Here is a 25,259-nt window from a genome sequence, read left to right on the forward strand (position 1 = left end):
CTTTATTTCTGATAACTTTCCTTACAATGATACCTACTCTGTCTGAAATTACTATTGCTACTCCTACTTTCTTTTCATCAGTATCAGTGTGGTATATCTTCTTTTTAAATGCTAAATTTAGACCATTGATGCTTGAAGTGATTATTGATATAGTGATATTATTATATATACTATTTGTTACTATTTTCTATTTATTGCCTTTGTTCTTTTCTACTACTTTTGTCTCCCACTGTTTTTCCTACCTTTGTTGTTTTAATTGGGCATATTATATAATTCTGTTAATAATTCTTATTAACATATCAATTGTTTATTTTTAATTTTTACTATTTTAGTGGGTGCCTTAGGGTTTCCAATATACATTTACAAGTAATCAAAGTTCATTTACAAATAACAACACTGCTTCATGGATATTAACATTCCTATTTTCTCCCTCACACCCCTTGCATCATTTCCATCATTAATTTCACTTATACATAAGCATACATTTGCATATATATATATGTATATATATAAAATGGTACCTCAGAAGGTTCATGGAAAATGTCCTGAAAAGAAAAGCTTATTTTATTGAAAATATTTTTGAAATCTATATATAATTTTTTCATATAACACATCTTTATGAACTTTTTGAATATTACATGTATATGCACAAAATCAAATATATTATATTATTATTTTAAATAAACTTGTCTGTTTGATTAGGAAAAATAAAAGTTTGTATTTTACATCTGCTTATTGATTCTATGTGGCTATTCCTTTCCTTATGAAGATATAAGTTCTTTGAGCATTTCTTATAAGGTGAGTCTACTGGCTACATATTCCCCAAATTTTTTATACCTAAGAAAAGCAATTTTTCCTCCACTTTTGAATGGTCATTTCACAGGATATAGAATTCTACATGAGTTGAAGGGTTTCCCTGTAAATTCTTCTTTTTTTTTTAAATCAAAGATTTGTTTTACTTACTTAAAAAAAACAAAGTGACAAAGAGAGGAGAATGAGAGACAGAGAAAAATTTTCCAAATCCAAAATGGCTACAACAGCTGGGGCTGGATCAGGCTGAAGCCAGAAGCCAAGAACTCCATCCCAGTCTCTAACATGGGTGTCAGGGCCCAAGTACTTGGGCCATCTTCTGCTGCCTTCTCTGGTACATTAGCAGGGAGCTGGATTGGAAGTGGAGCAGCCAGGACTCAAATTTGCACTCTAATATGAGATGGCAATATCGCAGGCAATGGCCTAACCTACTGTGCCACTTTGCCAAGGCCCCCCTATAAATTTTTTAAACGTTGCATTCCACTCATTGCTTGCATGGTTGTATTCATTGAGAAGGTTGGATGTAATTCTTTGCTCCTTTGTAGGTAAGGTGTTTTTTGCCCTGTGGCTTCTTCCAAAATGTTTTTTCTTTCATTTTCTTCTGTTTGAATATGATATTCTTAAGTACAGATTTTTGGTGGATTTTTTTTGACATTTATCCTGCTTGGTGTTCTCTTAATTTCCTAGATCCTTGTTTTGGCATCTATATTAGTTTTGGGGAAATTCTCACTTGTTATCTTTACAAATGTTTTCTTCTCTTCTTTTTTCTTTTTCTTTTTTTTTTTTTTTTTTAGTTTTTTTTGCCAGGCAGAGTTAGACAGTGAGAGAGAGACAGAGAGAGTTATAGACAGTGAGAGAGAGACAGAGAGAAAGGTCTTCCCTCCGTTGGTTCACTCCCCTAATGGCCACTATGGCCAGTGCTGCGCTGATCCGAAGCTGGGCACCGGGTACTTCCTCTTGGTCTCCCATGTGGGTGCAGGGACCCAAGCACTTGGGCCATCCTCCACTGCCCTCCCAGGCCACAGCAGAGAGCTGGACTGGAAGAGGAGCAACCGGGACTAGTACCCAGTGCCCCAACTGGGACTAGAACCCAGGGTGCCAGCGCCACAGGAGGAGGATTAGCCAAGTGAGCCATGGTGCCGGCCTGTACTGTCTTTTCTCCTTATTTTTCTTCAGATATTCCAGTTATGTGTAGGTGACAGTTTTACAGTTGCCACCAGTTCTTGGATCTTCTGTTCCTATTTTGTTCAACCTTTACTCTTTGCTTTTCCATTTTGATAATTTCTACTGATGTGTCCTCAAGCTCAAATTTTATCCTTAGCTGTGTGCAGTCTACAGATGAACCAGTCATCATTCCTCATTTTTTAAATGAATTTATCTTTTAATTTGATATTCCATGAACTTTTTTAAAGAAGATCATTTATCAGAAAGGTGGAGTTAGAGAGACAGAGAGACATAGAGAAAGATCTTCCACCTACTGGTTCACTCCCCAGATGGCTGCAACATCGAGGCCTAGGATGAAGGCAGGATCCAGAAACTTCATCCGGGTCTCTCACATGAATGGAAGGGGCCCAAACACTTGGGCCATCTTCTGCTGCTTTTCTCAGGCTGTTAGCAGGGAGCTGGATCAGAAGTGGGGCAACTGGGACATGACCCAGTGCCCATATGAGATGTCAGCATGACAGGTGGCAGCTTTACCTGCTATGATACAATACCAGCCCCCATCATTCCTCATTTGTATTGTAGTGTTTTTAACCTCTAGCATTTTTAAATATTTCTCAGAATTTATATCTCTGCTTTTATTACCCATCTGTTCTCACATGTTGTCTACTTTTATCACTTTAGTTCTTAGCATATTAATCACAGTTGTTTTAAATTCACGATCTGATAATTCCACAATTTCTTGCATACCTGAATCTGATTCTGATATTTGTCCTCTCTTCCCAAACTTTTTTTTGCCTTTTAGTATGCCTTATACATTTTTGTTGAAAGTAGAGCAGGATGTCCTGAATCAAAAGAACTGCAGTTGTAGACTTTTGATAGTATAGTGGTAAAATGTGGGGGTGGTGGAAGCCTCCACAGTCCTATGACTGGGTCTCGGTTCTAGGCTATTGACTTTACCAGTGCCAATCTTCCTTTCTTCCTTCCTTCCCATCCTTATGTGGTGAAAGATGGCTAGAGGGTTCTGGAATTGGATATTTCACTTTCCCCAACCAGTTACACCCTGAAAAAATTCCAGTGAGTTATGCTGTGGTACAATAGTTTCATCTGAGATCAGGCCATATTAAGAACAGAATGCTCTGGCATATTTCAAAATGGTTACTTTCTTCATCACTGTGCCTGAAGCCTTGGAGATTTTTCTCCAATCTTCACTGTGAGAGCTCCTGGAGCCAAAAAACTCAAAAGAGTGTTCCACAATTCCACCGCAATGACTGGGTCCCCAGTGTTGTTACCAGTCTCAAGCTTGTGCACCAGTGAGCCTCCAAAGGTCTGTCAGTTAGTTTATGTTTTCCTGTTCCTTTACTTCCATGTAGGTTTCTGTTCAGTTTAATTGTAATTCTCTGTACTTGTGTGTCTCTCTAAATTTGGGGGCAGTAGTTTGCTTTGTGATTTCACATCTGAGGAATCCAAGAAGAGTTGTTGATTTTTCAGTTTGTTCAGGATCTTACATGATATTGGGACAGAGTGGTAACTTCTAAGCTCCTTATGGCAGACCATAAGGAGAAACTGGCTTATCCTCTACCTTTTTTTGGAGAATGCATTCAGTTGTCACATTTAAAGAAGCACATCACTGATAAAGTTTTCCAGAGTCTATGAATAGACAAGCTTTAAAATATGCTCTTAGAGGCCAGTGCTGTGTCATAGTGGGTTAAGCCGCTGCCTGCAGTGCCAGCATCCCACATAGGCACCAGTTCAAGACCCGGCTGCTCCACTTCCAATCTAAATCTTTGTTATGGACTGGGAAAGCAATGGAGGATGGCTCAAGTCCTTGGATCCCTACACCCATGTAGGAGACCTGAAGGAAACTCCTGGCTCCTGGCTTCAAATTGGCGCAGCTCCAGCCATTGCAGACAATTGGGGAGTGAACCAGAGGATAGAAGACCTTTCTCTCTCTCTCTCTCTCTCTCTCTCTCTCTCTCTCTCTCTCTCTCCTTCTCTCTCTGTGTAACTCTGACTTTCAAATAAATAAATAAATCTTTAAATAAGGTTTCTGAAAAAGAAGCTAGGGTCAGAGTTGTGGTGTAGCATTTAAAGCCAATGCCTGCAACACCAGAATCACATAAAGGCACCAATTCAAGTCCTGGCTGCTTCACTTCCAATCCAGCTCCATGCTGAAATCCCTGGGAAGACAGAGGAGGATGGTCCAAGTACTCGGGCACTGGCAGTATATGGGAGACCTGGAATTAGCTCCTGGATTCAGACCAGCACAGCGGAAGGAGGATCTCTCCCTTTCTTTTTCTGTGACTCTGCCTTTCAAATAAATAAATAAATAAATCTTTTAAAAAAAATAGAAGAGAAGCCATTGAATTAAGTTAATATTTGTATTATTCTCTAATATGGCTATAAAACATTTTAATATCACTCTAGACCAGGAAGTACAGTCACCTCTACTCATTTAAAGCATTTTCATTTATTACCTGCAGCTCCTCTTTTGTGCTTTGAAAATAGTAGTTGAATTAAACTCAGAAAAAGAATGAAGACCCTATCTTTTCCTCATCTAAATCTGTACTATATGTACTTCTTGTTAACTGCTTTTTACTCTTTATGGTGAGGAACCCTATATGCAGAGATTTTTGAAGGAAGGAAATCAAACACTTCTTGCTAGGGAATATTCAGCTCTTAGAAAGTGGTTAATGCCGGTGGTACTGATGCCATCTTACCTGTTAAAGTGTCCATATTAAATGTGTTATTGATCATATACATAGGATTAATTGTCAGAGGGATCACATAAATCAGACTAAGTGTCTGGTAATGACAATGGATAGAATTAAAAAGGAGAGAATGTTCCAACATGGGAAATAGTCCACACAGCAGACTCATAGAATGACAAACACCCTAAACAGCACTCTGACCTCATAATCAGCCCTTAAGGCATTCAGATCTGGCTGAAAAGCCCATGAGAGCATTTCAGTCATGGAAAACCAATATACTGTGGCAAAAAAAAAATGATCTACATGAAGGTTCTCTATGAGTGATACCCCAGTGGAAAGAAGGGACTATCAAAGAAGGATGTACTTTGCTTATGGCCCTGTCTAAATGCTAACAGAGTTTGTGGGCTCAAAAGTCTTTCACAGCCTAGACAGCTCACGTCAAGAGACTTGGGTGATCACTGACATCATAAATGAGAGTGTCAATTGTTAAATCAACAATAAGAGTCACTGTACACTTATTCCTCATGTAGGAACTCTGTCCTTAATGAGTTGTACTATGAAAATTAACTGTAAAACTTGTTTTCAAACAGTACTTTATACTTTGTGTGTCTATGTGGGTACAAATTGTGGAAATCTCTAATTAGTACAGAGTTGGTCTTCTGTATATAAAGTTAATTAAAAATGAATGTTGGGATAATATCCAAGATGGTGTAATAGGGACGGAGCTTACTGATCTCGTCCAGGAGAATATAGTTTAATAAATATGGAGATAGGGTTGTCTGAGGGAAGAGTTAGGGAAAAAATGGCAGAGGAAACTCTTCCACAATTAGAGGGACATGGTGGACCTATGTAGAGGGCATGGACGCCCATGGCTCAGGACCCCAGAAGCCGAGAGTCTCTGCACCAGCATTGGAAAGAGAGGTAAGACAAAACTGCAGCAGCCCGAGACACTGGTGGAAAAGTGGCAGGAAGAGCATAGAGGGAACGAGGCTTCAAGCCCCAAGGGGGAAAGTACACCAGCGAAGTAGAGGAGAGAAAAAATAAAAGGGACGCTATAGACATGATTATCTCTCTCCAATCACCTTGCAAAGGCATACGAGCCAAAGGAGCAGATGCCATTTTGGACATACGTGACAGCTGTGCCAGCTCGAGGCTGTGGCCAGAAATCAGCCGAGCAGAGAAACCTAAGACCTAGTAACTGTGTGGGACTTCTGAACCAGAACTGTGAAAAAAAAAAACAAAACTGAGGGTGTGTGGGAGAACTCAAGGTGTGGCTGAGACTCTCAGTAGTCTTGGTGGGAAACGCCACAACCTTGGGTGGCCCTGGCTACCTGATGAGAGACACTGAAGAGGAATCTGGCACAGGCAGCCCTGGTTACCTGGTAAGAGACATTGCAGGGGAATCTGAGCTTACACTGAGGACTGCACAGATCCTTTGTGCAGTCCTTAGGGTAGAGCAGATGAATATTATACCCATTGGGGATAGGGCTCAGGCACTGATCGCCATTAAGGAGAAGAGCTCAGCTGAGTGGAATTACTTCCCTTCTGATTACAGAAAGAGATTGATTTCTCACGCCAAATCTGGCTATGTCAACTTGGGCACACCCTTAACCCTGAAGAACTGAACAGAGCTCTCTGGCCACACCCACCACAAGCCTCTAGAGATTCACTGAAAGCAGACAGTCTACTTAATCTAGAGTCATGGTATAATGAGAAAAGCCACCACAGTGAAAAAAAGAAAAAGAAAAAGAAGAAGAAACCAAAGAATATTTCCACAATGCCAAACAACAAACCAAAAACTGAGGAAACAAGAACAAGGAAGACATCATGATGCTCCCAAATGAACATGACACTCCAATACGAGGTTATGAAGATGATGACATAGAAGAAATGCAAGATACGGAATTCAAAAAATTTATGATAAGAACATTTAGAAATCATCAAAAACAAATGCATGATCTACAGAAATCCATACAGGAAAGGACAGAAAACCTCTCTCGTGAAAATGAAATCTTAAGGAGGAATCAAAATGAAGAATTCAATAGAACATGAAATTGAGATAATGAAGAGAAATCAAAATGAAATGGAAAATTCAATAGAACAAATGACAAACACATTTGAGAGCCTTAAAAACAGAATCAGTGAGGCAGAAGAGAGAATATTGGACTTAGAAGACAGAGCACAGGAAAGTATACAGTCAAACCAAAGAAAAGAAGAGGAAATTAGAAATCTAAAAAATATTGTTGGGAATCTACAGGATGCTATTAAAAAACCCAACATTCAGGTTCTAGGAGTTCCTGAAGGCATGGAGACAGAGAAAGGATTAGAAGGCCTTTTTAGTGAGATACTAGCAGAAAACTTCCTGGGTTTGGAGAAGGACAGAGACATCCAAGTACAGGAAGCACATAGCACCCCCAATAAACAGGACCAAAAGAGATCCTCACCACAACACGTTGTAATCAAACTCAACACAGTGAAACATAAAGATTCTAAAATGTGCAAGAGAGAAATGTCAGATTACTCTCAGAGGATCTCCAATTAGACTCACAGCAGACTTCTCATCAGAAACCCTACAGGCTAGGAGGGATTGGTGAGATATAGCCCAAGTACTAAGGGAAAAAAACTGCCATCCCAGAATATTATATCCTGCAAAGCTCGCATTTGTGAATGAAGGTGAAATAAAGACCTTTCATAGAAAACAGAAATTGAAAGAATTTGTCACCATTCATCCAGCCCTGAAAAAAAAGCTTAAAGATGTGTTACACACACAAACACAGAAACACGGCCATCAGTACAAAGAAGGTAAAAGAAGAAAATCTCCCAGTAAAAGATCACAGGAAGTTCAAAGAAGGAGGTACCTTTCTCTGCAGGGAGGAGAGAACTTCCACTTTGATTATGGCCTAGTCTAAATAAGTTCAGAGTTGGTGAACTCAAGAGGCTTCCATAGCCTTGGCAGCTCATGACAAGAGCCTCGGGTGATTACTGACTCCATAAACAAGAGTGTCAATTGTTAAATCAACAACAGGAGTCACTCCCCATGTAGGATCTCTGTCCTTAATATGTTGTACTATGTGAATTAACGGTATAACTAGTACTCAAACAATACTTATACTTTGTGTGTTTGTGTGGGTGCAGTCTGTTGAAATCTTTACTTAGTATATACTAAATTGATCTTCTGTATATAATGATAATTAAAAATGAATATTGATGAAGAATGGATGGGAGAGGGAGTAGGAGATAGGATATTTTGCGGGGGGGTGGTTATGGGGTTAAAGACCACTATAATCCGAAAGTTGTACTTTTGAAGTTTATAATTATTAAATAAAAGTTTTAAAAAATGAATCTTACAAATGGGATGGGAGAGGGAGTAGGTGAGACAGGAGTGGGGATGGGATGCTGGGTAGGAGGAGACAAACTGCTATATTCCTAAAGCTGTACCTATGAAGTTTGTATTCATTAAATAAAAGCTTTCTTAAAAACAAAAGAAGTTGGGTTAATATTGCTGCAGTTGAACATGGGCCTATTATTATTAATAGAGAAATGTCTAGTGATCATAATAGTTTTCAGTATTCATCAGACCTGCTCTTTGGCATTTGAAAATAAGCATGGTTGTCACTTCCCAAGGAACTTTCCTGTTATTGGGAGATGATTCTACAACTTTTGAATATAAATTGTTCTTTTAACAAAGTTTGGTTATTTCTGTTCCTGATTCATTTCCATATTGGAAAATCTATATGTAAATGAGATACATTTTAAGTGGAAACATAATAAATATCCATTTTATTTCATTAACTCTTTGAATACCATCATCAAGGTTCTTGGATCCAACTTTATTTTCTGAGTTTCCTTTTTGTTAAGCTTTAACAATTTTTTTAAAAGATTTTATTTATTTATTTGAGAGGTAGAGTTATAGACAATGACTGGGAGAGGCAGAGAGAAAGGTCTTCCGTCTGCTGGTTCACTCCCTAAATGGCCACAATGGCCAGAGCTGGGCAGATCCAAAGCCTGGAGCCAGGTGCTTCTTCCTGGTCTCCCATGTAGGTGCAGGGGCCCAAGGACTTGGGTCATCTTCCACTGCTTTCCCAGGCCACAGCAGAGAGCTGGATTGAAAGAGGAGCAGCAGGGACTAGAACTGTCGCCCATATTGGATGCTGGTGCCAAGGCGTAGGATTAACCTACTGTGCCACGGTGCCAGTAGAAAGATATAGTTACAGTGAGAGAGAGACAGAGAAAGGTCTTCCTTCCATTGGTTCATTCCCCAAATGGCCACCACCATCAGAGCTGCACCAATCCGAAGCAAGGAGCCAGGTGCTTCTTCCTGGTCTCCCATGTGGGTGCAGGGGCCCAAGCACTTGGGCCATCCTCCACTGCCCTCCCAGGCCACAGCAGAGAGCTGGACTGGAAGAGGAGCAACCAGGACTAGAACCCGGTACCCATATGTGATGCCAGCGCCACAGGAGGAGGATTAGCCATGTGAGCTATGTGACACCAAGTTTTTTTTAAAAAAAACTTTTATTTAATAAATATAAATTTCCAAAGTACAGTTTTTGGATTACAAAACCCACAACCATCCCCTCTCCCGCTCCCTTTCCCATCCCATTCACATCAAGATTCATTTTCAATTATCTTTATATACAGAAGATCAATTTAGTATATACTAAGTAAAGATTTCAACAGTTTGCACCCACACAGAAACACAAAGTATACAATACTGTTTGAGTACTAGTTATACCATCAATTCACATAGTACAACATATTAAGGACAGAGATCCTACATGGGGAGTAAGTGCACAGTGATTCCTGTTGTTGATTTAACAATTGACACTCTTGTTTATGGAGTCAGTAATCACCCGAGGCTCTTGTCATGAGTTACCAAGGCTATGGAAGCCTTCTGAGTTCGCCAACCCCGATACTATTTATACAAGATCATACTCAAAGTGGAAGTTCTCTCCTCCCTTCAGAGAAAGGTACCTCCTTTGATGGGGCCTCAAGTTTTAACAGTTTGTATGAGTTGACATTTCATTGTTTCTTTTATTCTTGTTAAATATCTACAAAAGAGCAAAGAAATATTTACCTTTTTAAGATACATTTCTTATTCTATCTTATAATACCATAAGGTTCTTCTGAGTCCTTCTATGAATCTAAAAGACATTGTGGAATTTTAATTATGTTATTTTTTTCCTGTATCTTAAAATGTTTTACTTTTATATCATTACTCATCAACTATTTTCAACTAAATTAAAATGATTAAAATAATCATTTAGATGTAAAAATTGTGGAGTAACTTAAAAAAGATGATAAAATAGCAAAATATATATCATCACTAAATTATTTTCCTAGTATTTTTTTGCTTTAGATTTTTTTAAAGTTTTTATTTAATATTGAATTTTTCATAGGTACTACTTTAGGAATATAGTGGTTCTTTCCCCCATACCCAGCCTCCCACCTCATCTCTCATCCCACCTCCCTCTCCTTCTCCTATCCCTTTCTTCATTGCGGTTCATTTTTAGTTTGATTTTATATACAGAGGACCAATTCCATGTTAAGCACAGATTTCAACAGCTTGCACTCCCCTACACACACAACATACAGAGTACAGTGTGAGAACAAGATTTGTAGTCGATTCTCAAAGTACAACTCATTAAGGACGGAGGTCCTACATGGGGAGTAAGTGCACAGCGACTTCCGTTGTTCCTTTAACAATTAACACTCTTATTTATGATGTCAGTGATCACCTAAGGCTCTTACCATGGGCTGCCAAGGCTATGGATGCCTTTTGTTATATAGACTCCGTCAGTATTTGGACAGGGCCAATAAGCAAAGTGGACGTTCTCTCCTCCCTTCAGAGAAAAGTACATCCTTCTTTGATGGCTCTTTCTTTCCGCTGGGATCTCACAGAGGTCCTTCATGTATATTTTCCTATTATTGTAATGCTTAAGCTCACCAACTAACTATCCCATAATGTCTTTATTAGCTAAAATAGAAGTGTACATTTGCTGATGATCTGTATGATCTGTTATTTGCCAGACATTATTTTGGAGCTTTAGTTACGTGAATTATATTATTTAGGTCTCACAATATACCAATAAGAATAACTCCTAACCCTGGTCCATCAGTAATTATTTAGATGTTCTGATAGCATATTCATTGTTTTGTGTCTTATACTCTCCAACATAGCAGTATATATTGAGTGAATACTTGATATATTTCAGTAGATTACATTAATTTCTCCAGGTAAGATGTGTTTTTCAGAGTCATATAAGATTTTAAATAGAAAACATGTATATTTACTAATAATTATACGTAATATAGAATACTATTGTGTATAAAATTTGGCCTATGCCTTTAAGGAATATTCTAGTTTTGTATAGTGCTTAGATATATGCAAAAGTAATCATTAAATAAGGAAGAAAGTGACATGGATTAAGATGACTATGAATTTGCAAAGGAGATGATGATTTCTCTTAGTTGCAGGAATCATCTGTAACAGTAGATGGTCTTATATATTCATTAATAGAGAAAAAGAGTGTTCCAAGAGGAGAGATCACTACATTCATGTAGATGGAAATGGGAAAGAGGAAAATCTACATATGACCAATCAGTTTTAGAAATGAATATCCATTGGAGGGTGAACCAACGGCAAAAAGGAAGACCTCTGTCTCTCTCTACTGTCCACTCTGCCTGTCAAAAAAAAAGAGTAAAAATAAATAAATAAAAAGAAATGAATATAATATAGTACTCTGATTTCTGAGTTTTTATGTTTTATGCCAATAATTTTACCATTTTATATGTATGTACACATATATACATAATTTTGCATATATCAAAATACCTTGTAACGATTTTCTATAAACTATTTGGTTGCTAATTATTTCATTTTTAATAGCGGTAGAATGAGAAAAAGTACTAATATTCTTCCTTAAGGCTCTGCTGGCAGCTCAGTGGTCCCAAATGGAGGCAGCAGGGAACCTGGAAAGATTAGGGGCTTGTAATCAGATGCTTCTGGCCTTGATGCATGACCACAGGCAAGGTATTCAATTTAACTTAGCCTCAGCATCCTCAGCTGTGAAGCAAGGATGGACTACACACCTTGCACAGTAACGTGAAAATCACATAAGTCCTATCTCATGTGCAGCATGTAGCAGATACACAAGTGGAGGTAGCTGCATTTAATGCTAGTGCCTATTTACTACAGGCAAGCGGATCAGAACCTGGAAATCAGATACACTTGATGCTGACTTGAGGCTATCTAACCAGCCAGTCAAATCTAAGGGAGGAGGTTTGTCAAGTTAAGTGTATGAATCCCTGATATTATTGCTTTTGGATTACTGTGTTCTACTTGACTCTGGGGAGCTGAGTTTATTAGCATTTTAATTAAAGGAACTACTAAAAACAAAATACTGTTATCAGAGCATGAGAAAGTTGAAATTTCTAATTGTGTGACTCTATTTATATGATCAAAAGCATAGGCACTTTTTTAAAGCAGCCATATTTCATTATCTTGCAGCTAAATCCAAAACAGATGCCAACGTAACTGTGGTGGCCAAGAAAAGGGTAAGATTATGTTTTAGTATATAAAATATACAAACTCCAAATTCCATTTGGTTAATACTATTTTCAAAAGAAAATTAATTTTTTAAAAACAAAATAAATATGTCATATGTTATTTCTTCTAAATGTTAATTGAGTATATCTTTCTTTTCTTTGGGTAGCTCTAGGAATTAGAACAATAGAAACTTGTAAGTGAACAAAGAAATGATTGCTTTTATTTAAATTATACTTTATATCTCATGTACTAAACATTTTATGTTCTCATGTATCATGTTATTGTAACATGTGCCATAAATCTCGTGAAAATATTTAATAAAATTTAGAGCTTAATATGATCTTTACCTTAAATTTAAAAAAGAGAATGGTGTTATCCATTAAAATGAATACTCGAAACTTTGAATCTTTTTCATAAAAACTTGTAAAGTCAATAACGCATTTAAAGAATTTTTAAAATTTAACATCTTATTTTGAATATTGTTTGTGGTCATACAGCAGGGCCAGATGCATCTTATTACAAAATCCCAATCTAAACTATGATTAGGATAGGCTGAATCTTGACGTTCTCATCAAGCAATGATGTTCTTTTACTGAAAAAAGAAGAATCAACACCTAAATTCTTCTGTGCATATATTAGTGTCATAAGAAAAAGAATTATTCTAGAAAGGCATGCTTATGATGGGATTTCCTGAGTTGAATGGAGGACTGGTTTAGGGCAGACCCAGTGAAAGTCAGATGTAACCTTGAGAATAGCATAGAATGTTGAGGAAGAATCTATGGATTATTAAGAAGTGGGATGAGCATTATATTTTGTATTCTATATGTATTAGAATATATACATGTGTATTATGAGTCCTTTTGAAATCAGATTTGCTTTATCTTTTTATTTTTTGGCTTATAAAAGATATCTGGATTTTTCGCTAGCTAAATAATGTTGATGCCCCCTTTCAGGAGAGAATTCACTATCACAGAAGACAAGGTTGCCCTTTATAAAAGAAAGGAAATGGGGTGTGTATATTAATCTGGAGATTGAGCAAGAATGTGTGAGATACCAAAGCATTGCTAATGTGGATGGAATTGTTAATTTCATTCTCTGCTAAAGGATTATTTACTATTTCATACGAGAGGCATTGAGAGAGACAGAGAGCACCCTTCTGCTGGTTCACTCCTTGATGCCTGCAATATCTGGGGCTGAGCAAGGTTGAACAGCAAAGTCAGGACCTAGGATCACAATACAGAGCTTCCATGAGGGTGGCAGGAACCCAATTACTTTAACCATCACCACTCATTTCTAAGGCTCTGCATTGGTGGGAAGCTGGTGTCTGCAGCCAGAGCTAGGAATCAAACCCAAGCACTCCAATGTGAAACATGGACATCTTAACTGCTAGGCTAACTCCTAAAGGATATTGAGAATCAAAAATTATAAAAGTAATAATAATTAAAAAGTGTACATATTGATTTATTTTTACCACTTGTTCTTGGTGAGAGCAGTACTGTTCCCAAAGCAATGCTATTCAAAGTATGGTCCTTGGGCTACTGCTGATTTGTGAACTATTTGTTATTGATTGTCAATGAAAAATATGGAAAATGAGAGTAATCATTTAGGAACTTACATGGTAATTTGACAGATTAATTTTTGTTTTTAACTCTAATAATCATAAAATGGAGCTTTTATTTTGTATTCTTTGTTTTTTCCCTAGTAGCCCATTTTTATTTTATTTTGTAGTAAAAGAGTAGATATCAGACAGACTAGGAAGAAAAACTAGTCCTTTATGACACATAGTTTGAGAGACACTGCCCTATGATGCATTTTAGGAATTCTTGGAGATGTTCAGATACAGTAGTTTTGAGAATTATAGTGCATTTTATTGGGTAACGGGTAGGGACACTGTGAAATGCATGGAACAGAACTGTAATAACTATATAACATTTGGGATGAGTCAGCATATTACAAAATATAATTGTATAGTGGATTTAATAAAAAATAATACTGAAATAAAATATATTACACCCAAAGCTGTGGAATTCAGAAGGCTTATCATTGGGAAGGAAGTGGACATGGAATAGACATGTTATTCTTGAAATTATTGAATAATTTACTTAATCTCTACTCAACATATCACAAAATTCTCAGCTATAAAGGATGAAAGTGCACTTCCTGGGATACCATGAACAGCATTTACAAATATGTAACAGAAAATTTGAAATGCCTTTTTGTAGTCCTAAAACCAAACATTAGGTCATTTTTCTTTGCCAACTGTCTTGGCTTTCCAAGCCTGAGAAACTCTCAAGGGCTTTTTAGCCAAATATGAATGCCTTAAGGGCTGATTCTGAGGCCAGAGTGCTGTTTAGGGCATTTGCCATTCTATGAGTCTGCTGTATATCCTGCTTCCCATGTTGGATTGTTCTCTCATTTTAAATTCTAATAATTATTATTTGCAGACATTGTTCTTATTTATGTAATCCCTTTGACACTTAGTCCTATCTTTTTGATCAATTATGAACTGAAACTGATCACTTTAACAAGTAAGATGGCATTGGTACATGCCACCTTGATGGGATTGAATTGGAATCTCCTGGATCATTTCTAGCTTTACCATTAGGGGTAAGTCCAAGTGAGCATGTGCTGAACTGTACATCTCTTCCCTTTCTTATTCCTACTCTTATATTTAACAGGAATCACTTTTCAGTTAAATTTAAACACCGAAGAATAGTTGTGTGTTAATTACAGAGTTCAACCAATAGTACTAAGTAGACAAAAAAATACTCAAAGGAATAAAATAGTAAGTTATTCCTCAACAGTTAGGACAAGGGCTGATCAAGTCACCGTTTCTCATAGTGTCCATTTCACTTCCACAGGTTTCCCCTTTGGTGCTCAGTTAGTTGTCGCCGATCAGGGAGAACATATATTTGTCCCTTTGGGACTGGCTTATTTCACTCAGCATGATGTTTTCCAGATTCCTAAATTTTGTTGCAAATGACCAGATTTCATTTTTTTTTACTGCTGTATAGTATTCTATAGTGTACATGTCCCATAATGTCTTTATCCAGTCTTCTGTTGATGAGCATTTAGGTTGATTCCAAGTCTTGGCTATTGTGAATTGAGCTGCAATAAACACTGAGGTATAGATGTCTCTATTATTTGCCAATTTAATTTCCTTTGGGTAAATTCCAAGGAGTGGAATGACTGGGTTGTATGGTAGGGTTATAATCAGGTTTCTGAGAATATCCAAACTGAGTTCCATAGTGGCCTTACCAGTTTGAATTCCCACCAACAGTGGGTTAGTGTCTCACCAACATCTGTTGTTGGTAGATTTCTGTATGTATTCTAACCGGGGTAAGGTGAAATCTCACTGTGGTTTTGATTTGTATTTCCCTGACGGCTAGTGATCCTGAACATTTTTTCATGTGCTTGTTGGCCATTTGGATTTCCTCTTTTGAAAAATGTCCATTGAGGTCTTTGACCCAACTCTTAAGTGGGTTGTTTGTTTTGATGTTGTGGAGTTTCTTGATCTCTTTTTAGATTCTGGTTATTAAACCTTTATTGGTTGCATAACTTGCAAATATTTTTTCCCATTCTGTTGGTTGCCTCTTCACTTTCCGAACTGTATCTTTTGCAGTACAGAAACTTCTCCATTTGATGTAATCCCAATTGTTAATTTTGGCTTTGACTTCTTGTGTCTCTGGGGTCTTTTCCACGAAGTCTTTCCCTGTGCCTATATCCTGCAGGGTTTCTCCAATGTTCTCTAATAATTTGATGGTGTTGGGTCATAAATTTAGATCTCTAATCCATGTTTGAGTGGATTTTTGTGTAAGGTGCAAGGTAGGGGTCTTGCTTCATGCTTCTGCATGTGGAAATCCAGTTTTCCCAGCAGCATTTGTTGACTAGACTGTACTTGCTCCAGGGATTGGTTTTGGATCCTTGATCAAATATAAGTTGGCTGTAGATGCTGGGATTGATTTCTGGTGTTTCTATTCTGTTCCATTGGTCTATCCATCTGTTTCTGTACCAGTACCATGCTGTTTTGATAACAACTGCCCTGTAGTATGTCCTGAAATCTGGTATTGTGATGCCTCCGACTTTGTTTTTGTTGTACAAGACTGCTTTAGATGAGTTTTGCTTTTTAATCCATCAGCCAGTCTGTGTCTTTTTACTGGAGAATTGAGGTCATTTACACTCAATGTGACTATTAATAAGTTGTGAATTTGCCCTGCCATTTCCCCAAAGATATTTCTAATATATGCTTTGAACTTCCTGTGATCTTTTACTGGGAGATTTTCTTCTTTTACCTTCTTTGTATTGATGGCCGTGTTTCTGTGTTTCTGTGTGTAACACATCTTTAAGCTTCTTTTGCAGGGCTGGATGAATGGTGACAAATTCTTTCAGTTTCTGTTTTCTATGAAAGGTCTTTATTTCACCTTCATTCACAAATGCGAGCTTTGCAGGATATAATATTCTGGGATGGCAGTTTTTTTCCCTTAGTACTTGGGCTATATCTCACCAATCCCTCCTAGCCTGTAGGGTTTCTGATGAGAAGTCTGCTGTGAGTCTAATTGGAGATCCTCTGAGAGTAATCTGACATTTCTCTCTTGCACATTTTAGAATCTTTATGTTTCACTGTGTTGAGTTTGATTACAACGTGTTGTGGTGAGGATCTCTTTTGGTCCTGTTTATTGGGGGTGCTATGTGCTTCCTGTACTTGGATGTCTCTGTCCTTCTCCAAACCCAGGAAGTTTTCTGCTAGTATCTCACTAAAAAGGCCTTCTAATCCTTTCTCTGTCTCCATGCCTTCAGGAACTCCTAGAACCTGAATGTTGGGTTTTTTAATAGCATCCTGTAGATTCCCAACAATATTTTTTAGATTTCTAATTTCCTCTTCTTTTCTTTGGTTTGACTGTATACTTTCCTGTGCTCTGTCTTCTAAGTCCAATATTCTCTCTTCTGCCTCACTGATTCTGTTTTTAAGGCTCTCAAATGTGTTTGTCATTTGTTCTATTGAATTTTCCATTTCATTTTGATTTCTCTTCATTATCTCAATTTCATGTTCTATTGAATTCTTCATTTTGATTCCTCCTTAAGATTTCATTTTCACGAGAGAGGTTTTCTGTCCTTTCCTGTATGGATTTCTGTAGATCATGCATTTGTTTTTGATGATTTCTAAATGTTCTTATCATAAATTTTTTGAATTCCGTATCTTGCATTTCTTCTATGTCATCATCTTCATAACCTCGTATTGGAGTGTCATGTTCATTTGGGAGCATCATGATGTCTTCCTTGTTCTTGTTTCCTCAGTTTTTGGTTTGTTGTTTGGCATTGTTTAAATATTCTTTGGTTTCTTCTTCTTTTTCTTTTTTTTTTCTTCACTGTGGTGGCTTTTCTCGTTATACTATGACTCTAGATTAAGTAGATTGTCTGCTTTCAGTGAATCTCTAGAGGTTTGTGGTGGGTGTGGCCAGAGAGCTCTGTTCAGTTCTTCAGAGTTAAGGGTGCGCCCAAGATGGCACACCCAGGTTTGGCATGGTACATCTCTCTCTTTCTCTCTCTCTCTGTCTCTCTTTTTATTCAGAAGGCAAGTAATTCCACTCATATGAGCTCTTCTACTTAATTGCAATCAGTGCCTGAGCCCTATCCCCAGTGGGTATAATATTCATCTGCTCTATCCCAAGGACTGCACAAAGGATCTGTGCAGTCCTCAGTGTAAGCTCAGATTCCCCTGCAATGTCTCTTACCAAGTAGCCAAGGCTGCCCGAGTTTGTGTCATTCCCACCAAGACTACTCGATTCTCAGCTTTACCGTGAGTTTTCCCACAACCCTCAGTTGTTGTTGTTGTTGTTGTTTTCACAGTTCCAGTTCATAAGCTCCACACTTTCACTAGATCTTAGTATCCTGTTATACTTCTCACCAGAGTCAGGTTTTCTGTTTGGCTGAGGGCAGGTTATGTATTCCAAAATGGTGCCTGCTTTATTGTCTCATTCACCTTTGTACAGTATGTGGAGAGAGAATTGTATCCATATTGTCCCTTTTATTTTTTTCTCTCCTCTAGTTAGGCTGGTGTATTTTTCCCCCATGGGACTGGAAGCCTCATACCCTCTAGGCTCTTCCTGCCACTTTTCCACCAGTGTCTCAGGCTGCTGCGGATTTGCCTCACCTCTCTTTCCATCACTGGTGTGGAAACTCTCGGCAGCTGGGTTCCTGAGCCGTGGGCGCCCGTACCCTCCATGTAGGTCCACCAAGTCTCTCTAATTATGGAAGTTTCCTCTGCCATTCCCCCCTAATTCTTCCCTGAGGCTACACTATCTTCACTTTTACTAATCTGTCTTCTCCCGGACTATCAGGAAGCTCCTTCCCTATTCAGCCATCTTGACTTCTCCCACTACTGCTGTGTTTTTTCTTAAAGATTCATTTATTTATTTGAAAGGAAGAGTTATAGAGAGGCAGAGAGAGAGAGAGAGAGAGAGAGAGAGAGAGAGAGAGAGAGAGAGAAATGAGAGGGAGTTCTTCCATCTACTGGTTTCCTCCTCAGATGGCCACAATGTCTGGAGCTGCTCCGATCCAAAGCAAGGAGCCAGGAGCTTCCTCTGAGCCTCCCAAATGGCTGCAGGGGCTTAAAGACTTGGGCCCTCATCCAGTGCTTTCCCAGGCCATAGCAGAGAGCTGAATCGGAAGTGGAGCAGCTGGGACTCAAACCGGTGCCCATATGGGGTGCTGGCATTGCAGACAGTGGCTTTAATCTGCTGTGCCACATGGCTGGCCCATATAGGATGCTGTGGTTTTGTACTGCTACATGTAGTGCTTTAGTAAACAGAAATCCTTAAATACTTGTGATATTATTGCTATAGGATAGATTTTTTTTGAAGATTTATTGTATTTATTTGAAAGAGTTACAGATTGAGGTAGACAGAGAGAGGACTTTCATCTTCTGGTCCACCCCCCAAATGGACACAAGGCCTGGAGTTGAGCTGGTTTGAAGCCAGAATCCAGGAGCTTTTTTCTGGTGTCCCATGTGGGTGCAGGGGCCCAAACACTTGGACCATCCTTCACTGCTTTCCCAGGCAACAGCAGAGAGATGGATCGGAAGTGGAGCAACCAGGACATGACCTGGCATCCATATGGGATGCATGCACTACAGGCCAAGGCTTTAACCTGCTGTGGCACAGTGCTGGCCCCTATAGGGTATATTGTTAAAGAGGGATTGCTAGAATAAAATTAATCAAATTATCTGCCTGCCTCCCTGAAATTCTGAGAGGACCTTGAGGACTGTATTGTGAAAGTTATATGTTGGCCTGTGTTCAGCTGCCATGGCAGTTCTACCAGCACTTCTAACCAAGGTATGATTGTTGTCATCTTGGGTGCCATTCAGTGTGCTTGCTAGGAGTGGTGTATCTAGGGTTAAAAAACCTGTACCACTCCACTAGATTTCTCTTTTACTGTGATAGTGGAGAATTGTACAGGTAGACCCGTCTGACTACCTCTGCCCCAGTGGCAGCAGTCTGAATGAAAGAATCTCTAAGTCAGACTAATCTGAGTTACACTTGATAAGAAGAAGCAATAGTGCTACATTTTCTCTAAGTCCTTTTCCATGAAATATGAAATATTTATAGTAGTTCAGTAAGTATTTTGACATTAATATCCATAATCAATATGAGGATCAGAGAAAATGGAATTAAAAGATGGTTCATTTTGGTATAAAAAGTTTTTGAAGGGCTGGCGCTGTAGCACAGCGGGTTAACACCCTGGCCTGAAGTGCCGGCATCCCGTATGGGCACCAGTTCGAGACCTGGCTGCTCCACTTCCAAACCAGCTCTCTGCAATAGTCTGGGAAAGCAGTAGAAGATGGTCCACGTCCTTGGGACCCTGCATTTACATGGGTGATTGGAAAAAGCTCCTGGATCCTGGCTTTAGATAGGCGCAGCTCCAATTGTTGCAGCCAATTGGAGAGTGAACCAGTGGATGGCAGATTTCTCTCTCTCTCTCCCCCTCTGCCTCTCCTCTCTCTGTGTAACTCTGACTTTCAAAACTTTTCCATACTATGCAATTTCTTTTTTTTTTAACTTTTATTTAATGAATATAAATTTCCAAAGTACAGCTTATGGATTACAATGGCTTTCCCCTCACCCATAACTTCCCTCCCACCCGCAACCCTCACCTTTCTACTCCCTCTCCCCTTCCATTCATATCAAGGTTCATTTTCAATGCTCTTTATATACAGAAGATCAGTTTAGTATATATTAAGAAAAGATTTCAATAGTTTGCACCCACATAGCAACACAAAGTGAAAAATACTGTTGGAGTACTAGTTATAGCATTAAATCACAATGTACAGCACATTAAGGATAGAGATCCTACATGATATTTTTTAAAAATTGATTAATTTCTATGCAATTTCCAATTTAAAACCAAGTTATTTTTTCCATTTTCATTTATCTTTATATACAGAAGATCAATTCAGTATATACTAAGTAAAGATTTCATCAGTTTGCACCTACACAGAAACACAAAGTATAAAAATACAGTTTCAGTACTAGTTATAGCATTACTTCACATTGGACAACACATTAAGGACAGATCCCACATGAGGAGTAAGTACACAGAGACTCTTGTAGCTGACTTAACAATTTGACACTCTTGTTTATGGCGCCAGTAATCTCCCTAGGCTCTAGTCATGAGTTGCCAAGGCTATGGAAGCCTTTTGGGTTTGCTGACTTCGATCTTATTCCGATAGGGTCACAGTCAAAGTGGAAGTTCTCTCCTCCCTTCAGAGAAAGGTACCTCCTTCTTTGATGGCCCCGTTCTTTCCACTGGGATCTCACTCGCAGAGATCTTTCATTTAGGTCTTTTTTTTTTCCACAGTGTCTTGGCTTTCCATGCCTAAAATACTCTCATGGGCTCTTCAGCCAGATCCGAATGCCTTAAGGGCTGATTCTAAGGCCAGAGTGCTATTTAGGACACCTGCCATTCTATGAGTCTGCTATGTATCCCGCTTCCCATGTTGGATCCTTCTCTCCCTTTTTGATTCTATCAGTTAGTATTAGCACACACTAGTCTTGTTTGTGTGATCCCTTTGACTCTTAATGCTATCATTATGATCAATTATGAACTGAAAATGATCACTTTGACTAGTGAGATGGCATTGGTACATGCCACCTTGATGGGATTGTATTGGAATCCCCTGGCACATTTCTAACTCCACCATTTGGGGCAAGTCCGATTGAGCATGTCCCAAATTGTACATCTCCCTCTATTTTTCCCACTCTTATATTTAACAGCGATCACTTTTCAGTTAAAATTTAAACACCTAAGAATAATTGTGTGTTAATTACAGAGTTCAACCAGTAGTACTAGAACAAAAAAATACTATAATGGATAAAGTATTGCATTGTACATCAACAGACAGGACAAGAGCTGATCAAATCAGTTTCTCATAGTGTCCAATTCAGTTCAACAGGTTTCTCCTTTGGTGCTCAGTTAGTTGTCGCTGATGAGGGAGAACATATGATATTTGTCCCTTTGGGACTGGCTTATTTCACTCAGCATAATGTTTTCCAGATTCCTCCATTTTATTGCAAATGACTGGATTTCATTGTTTTTGACTGCTGTATCGTATTCTATAGAGTACATGTCCCATAATTTCTTTATCCAGTCTACTGTTGATGGGCATTTGGGTTGGTTCCAGGTCTTAGCTATTGTGAATTGAGCTGCAATAAACATTAATCTGCAGACAGCTTTTTTATTTGCCAATTTAATTTCCTTTGGGTAAATTCCAAGGAGTGGGATGACTGGGTTGTATGGTAGGGTTATATTTAGGTTTCTGAGGAATCTCCAGACAAACTTCCATAGTGGCTTAACCAGTTTGCATTCCCACCAACAGTGGGTTAGTGTCCCTTTTTCCCCACATCCTCTCCAGCATCTGTTGTTGGTGGATTTCTGAATGTGAGCCATTCTCACTGGGGTGAGGTGAAACCTCATTGTGGTTTTGATTTGCATTTCCCTGATGGCTAGTGATCCTGAACATTTTTTCATGTGTCTGTTGGCCATTTGGATTTCCTCTTTTGAAAAATGTCCATTGAGAACTTTGACCCATCTCTTAAGTGGATTGTTTGTTTTGATGTTGTGGAGTTTCTTGATCTCTTTGTAGATTCTGGTTATCAACCCTTTATCTGTTGCATAGTTTGCAAATATTTTTTCCCATTCTGTTGATTGTCTCTTCACTTTTCGGACTGTATCTTTTGCAGTACAGAAACTTTCTAGTTTGATGTATTCCCACTTGTTAATTTTGGCTTTGACTGCCTGTGTCTCTGGGGTCTTTTCCAAGAAGTCTTTACTGGTACCTATATATCTTGCAGGGTTTCTCCAATGCTCTCTAATAATTTGATTGTGTCGGGTCATAGATTTAAGTCTTTAATTCATGTTGAGTGGATATTTGTGTAAGGTGAAAGGTAGGGATCTTGCTTCATGATTCTGCACGTGGAAATCCAATTTTCCCAGCACCATTTATTGAATAGGCTGTCCCTTACTCCAGGGATTGGTTTTGGATCCTTGATCAAATATAAGTTGGCTGTAGATGTTTGGATTGATTTCTGGCGTTTCTATTCTGTTCCATTTGTCTATCCATCTGTTTCTGTACCAGTACCATGCTGTTTTGATAACAACTGCCCTGTAGTATATCCTGAAATCTGGTATTGTGATGCCTCCGACTTTGTTTTTGTTGTACAAGATTGCTTTAGCTATTCGAGGTCTCCTGTGTCTCCATATGAATTTCAGCATCATTTTTTCCAGATCTGAGAAGAATATCTTCGGCATCTTGATTGGTAATGCATTGAATGTATAAATTGCTTTTGGGAGAATGGACATTTTGATGATATTGATTCTTCCAATCCAGGAGCATGGAAGATTTCTCCATTTTTTGATATCCTCTTCTATTTCTTTCTTTAAGGTTTTGTAATTCTCATCGTAGAGATCTTTAATGTCCTTGGCTAAGTTTATTCCAAGGTATTTGATTGTTTTTGTAGCTATTGTGAATGGGATTGATCTTAGAAGTTCTTCCTCAGCCGTGGCATTGCCTGTGTATACAAAGGCTGTTGATTTTTGTGCATTGATTTTATATCCTGCTACTTTACCAAACTCTTCTATGAGTTCCAATAGTCTATTAGTAGAGTCTTTGGGTCCCCTAAATAAAGAATCATATCATCTGCAAAGAGGGATAGTTTGAGTTCTTCCTTCCCAATCTGTATCCCTTTAATTTCTTTTTCTTGCCTAATAGCTCTGGCCAAAACTTCCAGAACTATATTGAATAGCAGTGGTGAGAGTGGGCATCCCTGTCTGGTACCAGATCTCAGTGGAAATGCTTCCAACTTTTCCCCATTCAATAGGATGTTGGCCATGGGTTTTTCATATATTGCTTTGATTGTATTGAGGAATGTTCTTTCCATACCCAGTTTGCTTAGAGTTTTCATCATGAAAGGGTGTTGTATTTTATCAAATGCTTTCTCTGCGTCTATTGAGATAATCATATGTTTTTTCTTCTGCAGTTTGTTAATGTGGTGTATCTCATTGATTTGCAAACATTGAACCATCCCTGCATACCAGGGATAAATCCCACTTGGTCTGGGTGGATGATCTTTCTGATGTATTTTTACATTCTATTGGCCAGAATTTTATTGAGTATTTTTGCATCTATGTTCATCAGGGATATTGGTCTGTAATTTTCTTTCAATGCTGCATCTTTTTCTGGCTTAGTAATTAAGGTGATGCTGGCTTCACAGAAAGAATTTAGGAGGATTCCCTCTTTTTCAATTGTTCTGAATAGTTTGAGAAGAATTGGAGTTAGTTCTTCTTTAAATGTCTGGTAGAATTCAGCAGTGAATCCATCTGGTCCTGGCCTTTTCTTTGTTGGGAGGGCCTTTATTACTGTTTCAATTTCTGTCTCAGTTATGGGTCTGTTTAGGTTTTCTATGTCTTCCTGGTTCAATTTAGGTAGGTTGCATGTGTCCAGGAATCTATCCATTTCTGATAGATTTCCCTGTTTGCTGGCATACAAGTCCTTGTAGTAATTTCTGATGATTCTTTTTATTTCTGTGGTGTCTGTTGTTACATTTCCTTTCTCATCTCTGATTTTATTGTTTGGGTCTTTCCTCTTCTTTTTTTAGTTAGTTGAGCCAATGGTGTGTCAATTTTGTTTATTTTTTCAAAAAACCAGCTCCTCGTTTGGCTGATTTTTTGTAATGTTTTTTTGGATTCAATCCTGTTGATTTCTTCTCTGATTTTAATTATTTCTCTTCTCCTACTAGATTTGGGTCTGGTTTGCTGCAGGTTTTCTAGATGCTTGAGATGAATTGAAAGCTCATTTATTTGGTGCCTTTCCATACACAGATAAAAATTCTTTACTCACAGCAATTTCAATCATAAGAGAAAACCAATTTTAATAGCTTTTTTTGAAATATTTGTTTATTTTAAAGTCAGAGTGACAGAGAGACTGAGGGGAGGGGAAGGGAGAGAGAGGGAAAGAGAGAGAGAGAGAGAGAGAGAGAGAGAGAGAGAGATCTTTCATCCACTGGTTCACTCCAAAGTGGCTACAACAGCATGGGCTAGGCCAGGTTGAAGCCAGGAGCCAGGAACTTCCACTGGGTCTCCCCCATGGGTGACAAGAACTAAAGTTTGAGCCATTTGCTTCTCAGGTATGTGAGAAGGAGCTGCATTGGAAGTGAGGTAGCTGTGACTCAAACCAGCACTCTTCTAATGGGATATGAGTGTGCTGAGTAAAGTTTTAGCTCACTGTGCTACAACGAATGCCTTAATGAGAGTTTTCTGATTGTGTGCATGTGTAAACATATGTTTATATGTACATATACATATGTATAAACAGCATTTAACATGTACAAGTTTTTACTTTTTTAAAGTTTATGGAAAATAGAACTAAAAGATGATTTAATTTTGCTGCAAACTTTTGAGATCCATTCATACAAGGGGTCTTAAAAAGTTTATGCATGACTTTCGGAGAGAGCGGCAAGATGGCGGAATAGGAAGGGAGC

General features: G+C 38.4%; 1 protein-coding gene across 1 annotated transcript in view; it reads left to right on the forward strand.

Annotated features, from left to right (window-relative positions):
• The window catches only part of ZCWPW2 (zinc finger CW-type and PWWP domain containing 2), a 219,536-nt gene that overhangs the window by 156,329 nt on the left and 37,948 nt on the right, over positions 1-25,259 (forward strand). Inside the window, exon 5 of the mRNA XM_062179415.1 lies at positions 12,190-12,236. Within this exon, the coding sequence (XP_062035399.1) occupies positions 12,190-12,236 (47 nt within the window). The remainder of the gene's footprint in view (positions 1-12,189; positions 12,237-25,259) is intronic.

The sequence above is a fragment of the Lepus europaeus genome, chromosome 2, assembly GCF_033115175.1.
Source record: "Lepus europaeus isolate LE1 chromosome 2, mLepTim1.pri, whole genome shotgun sequence".
Taxonomy (NCBI): domain Eukaryota; kingdom Metazoa; phylum Chordata; class Mammalia; order Lagomorpha; family Leporidae; genus Lepus; species Lepus europaeus.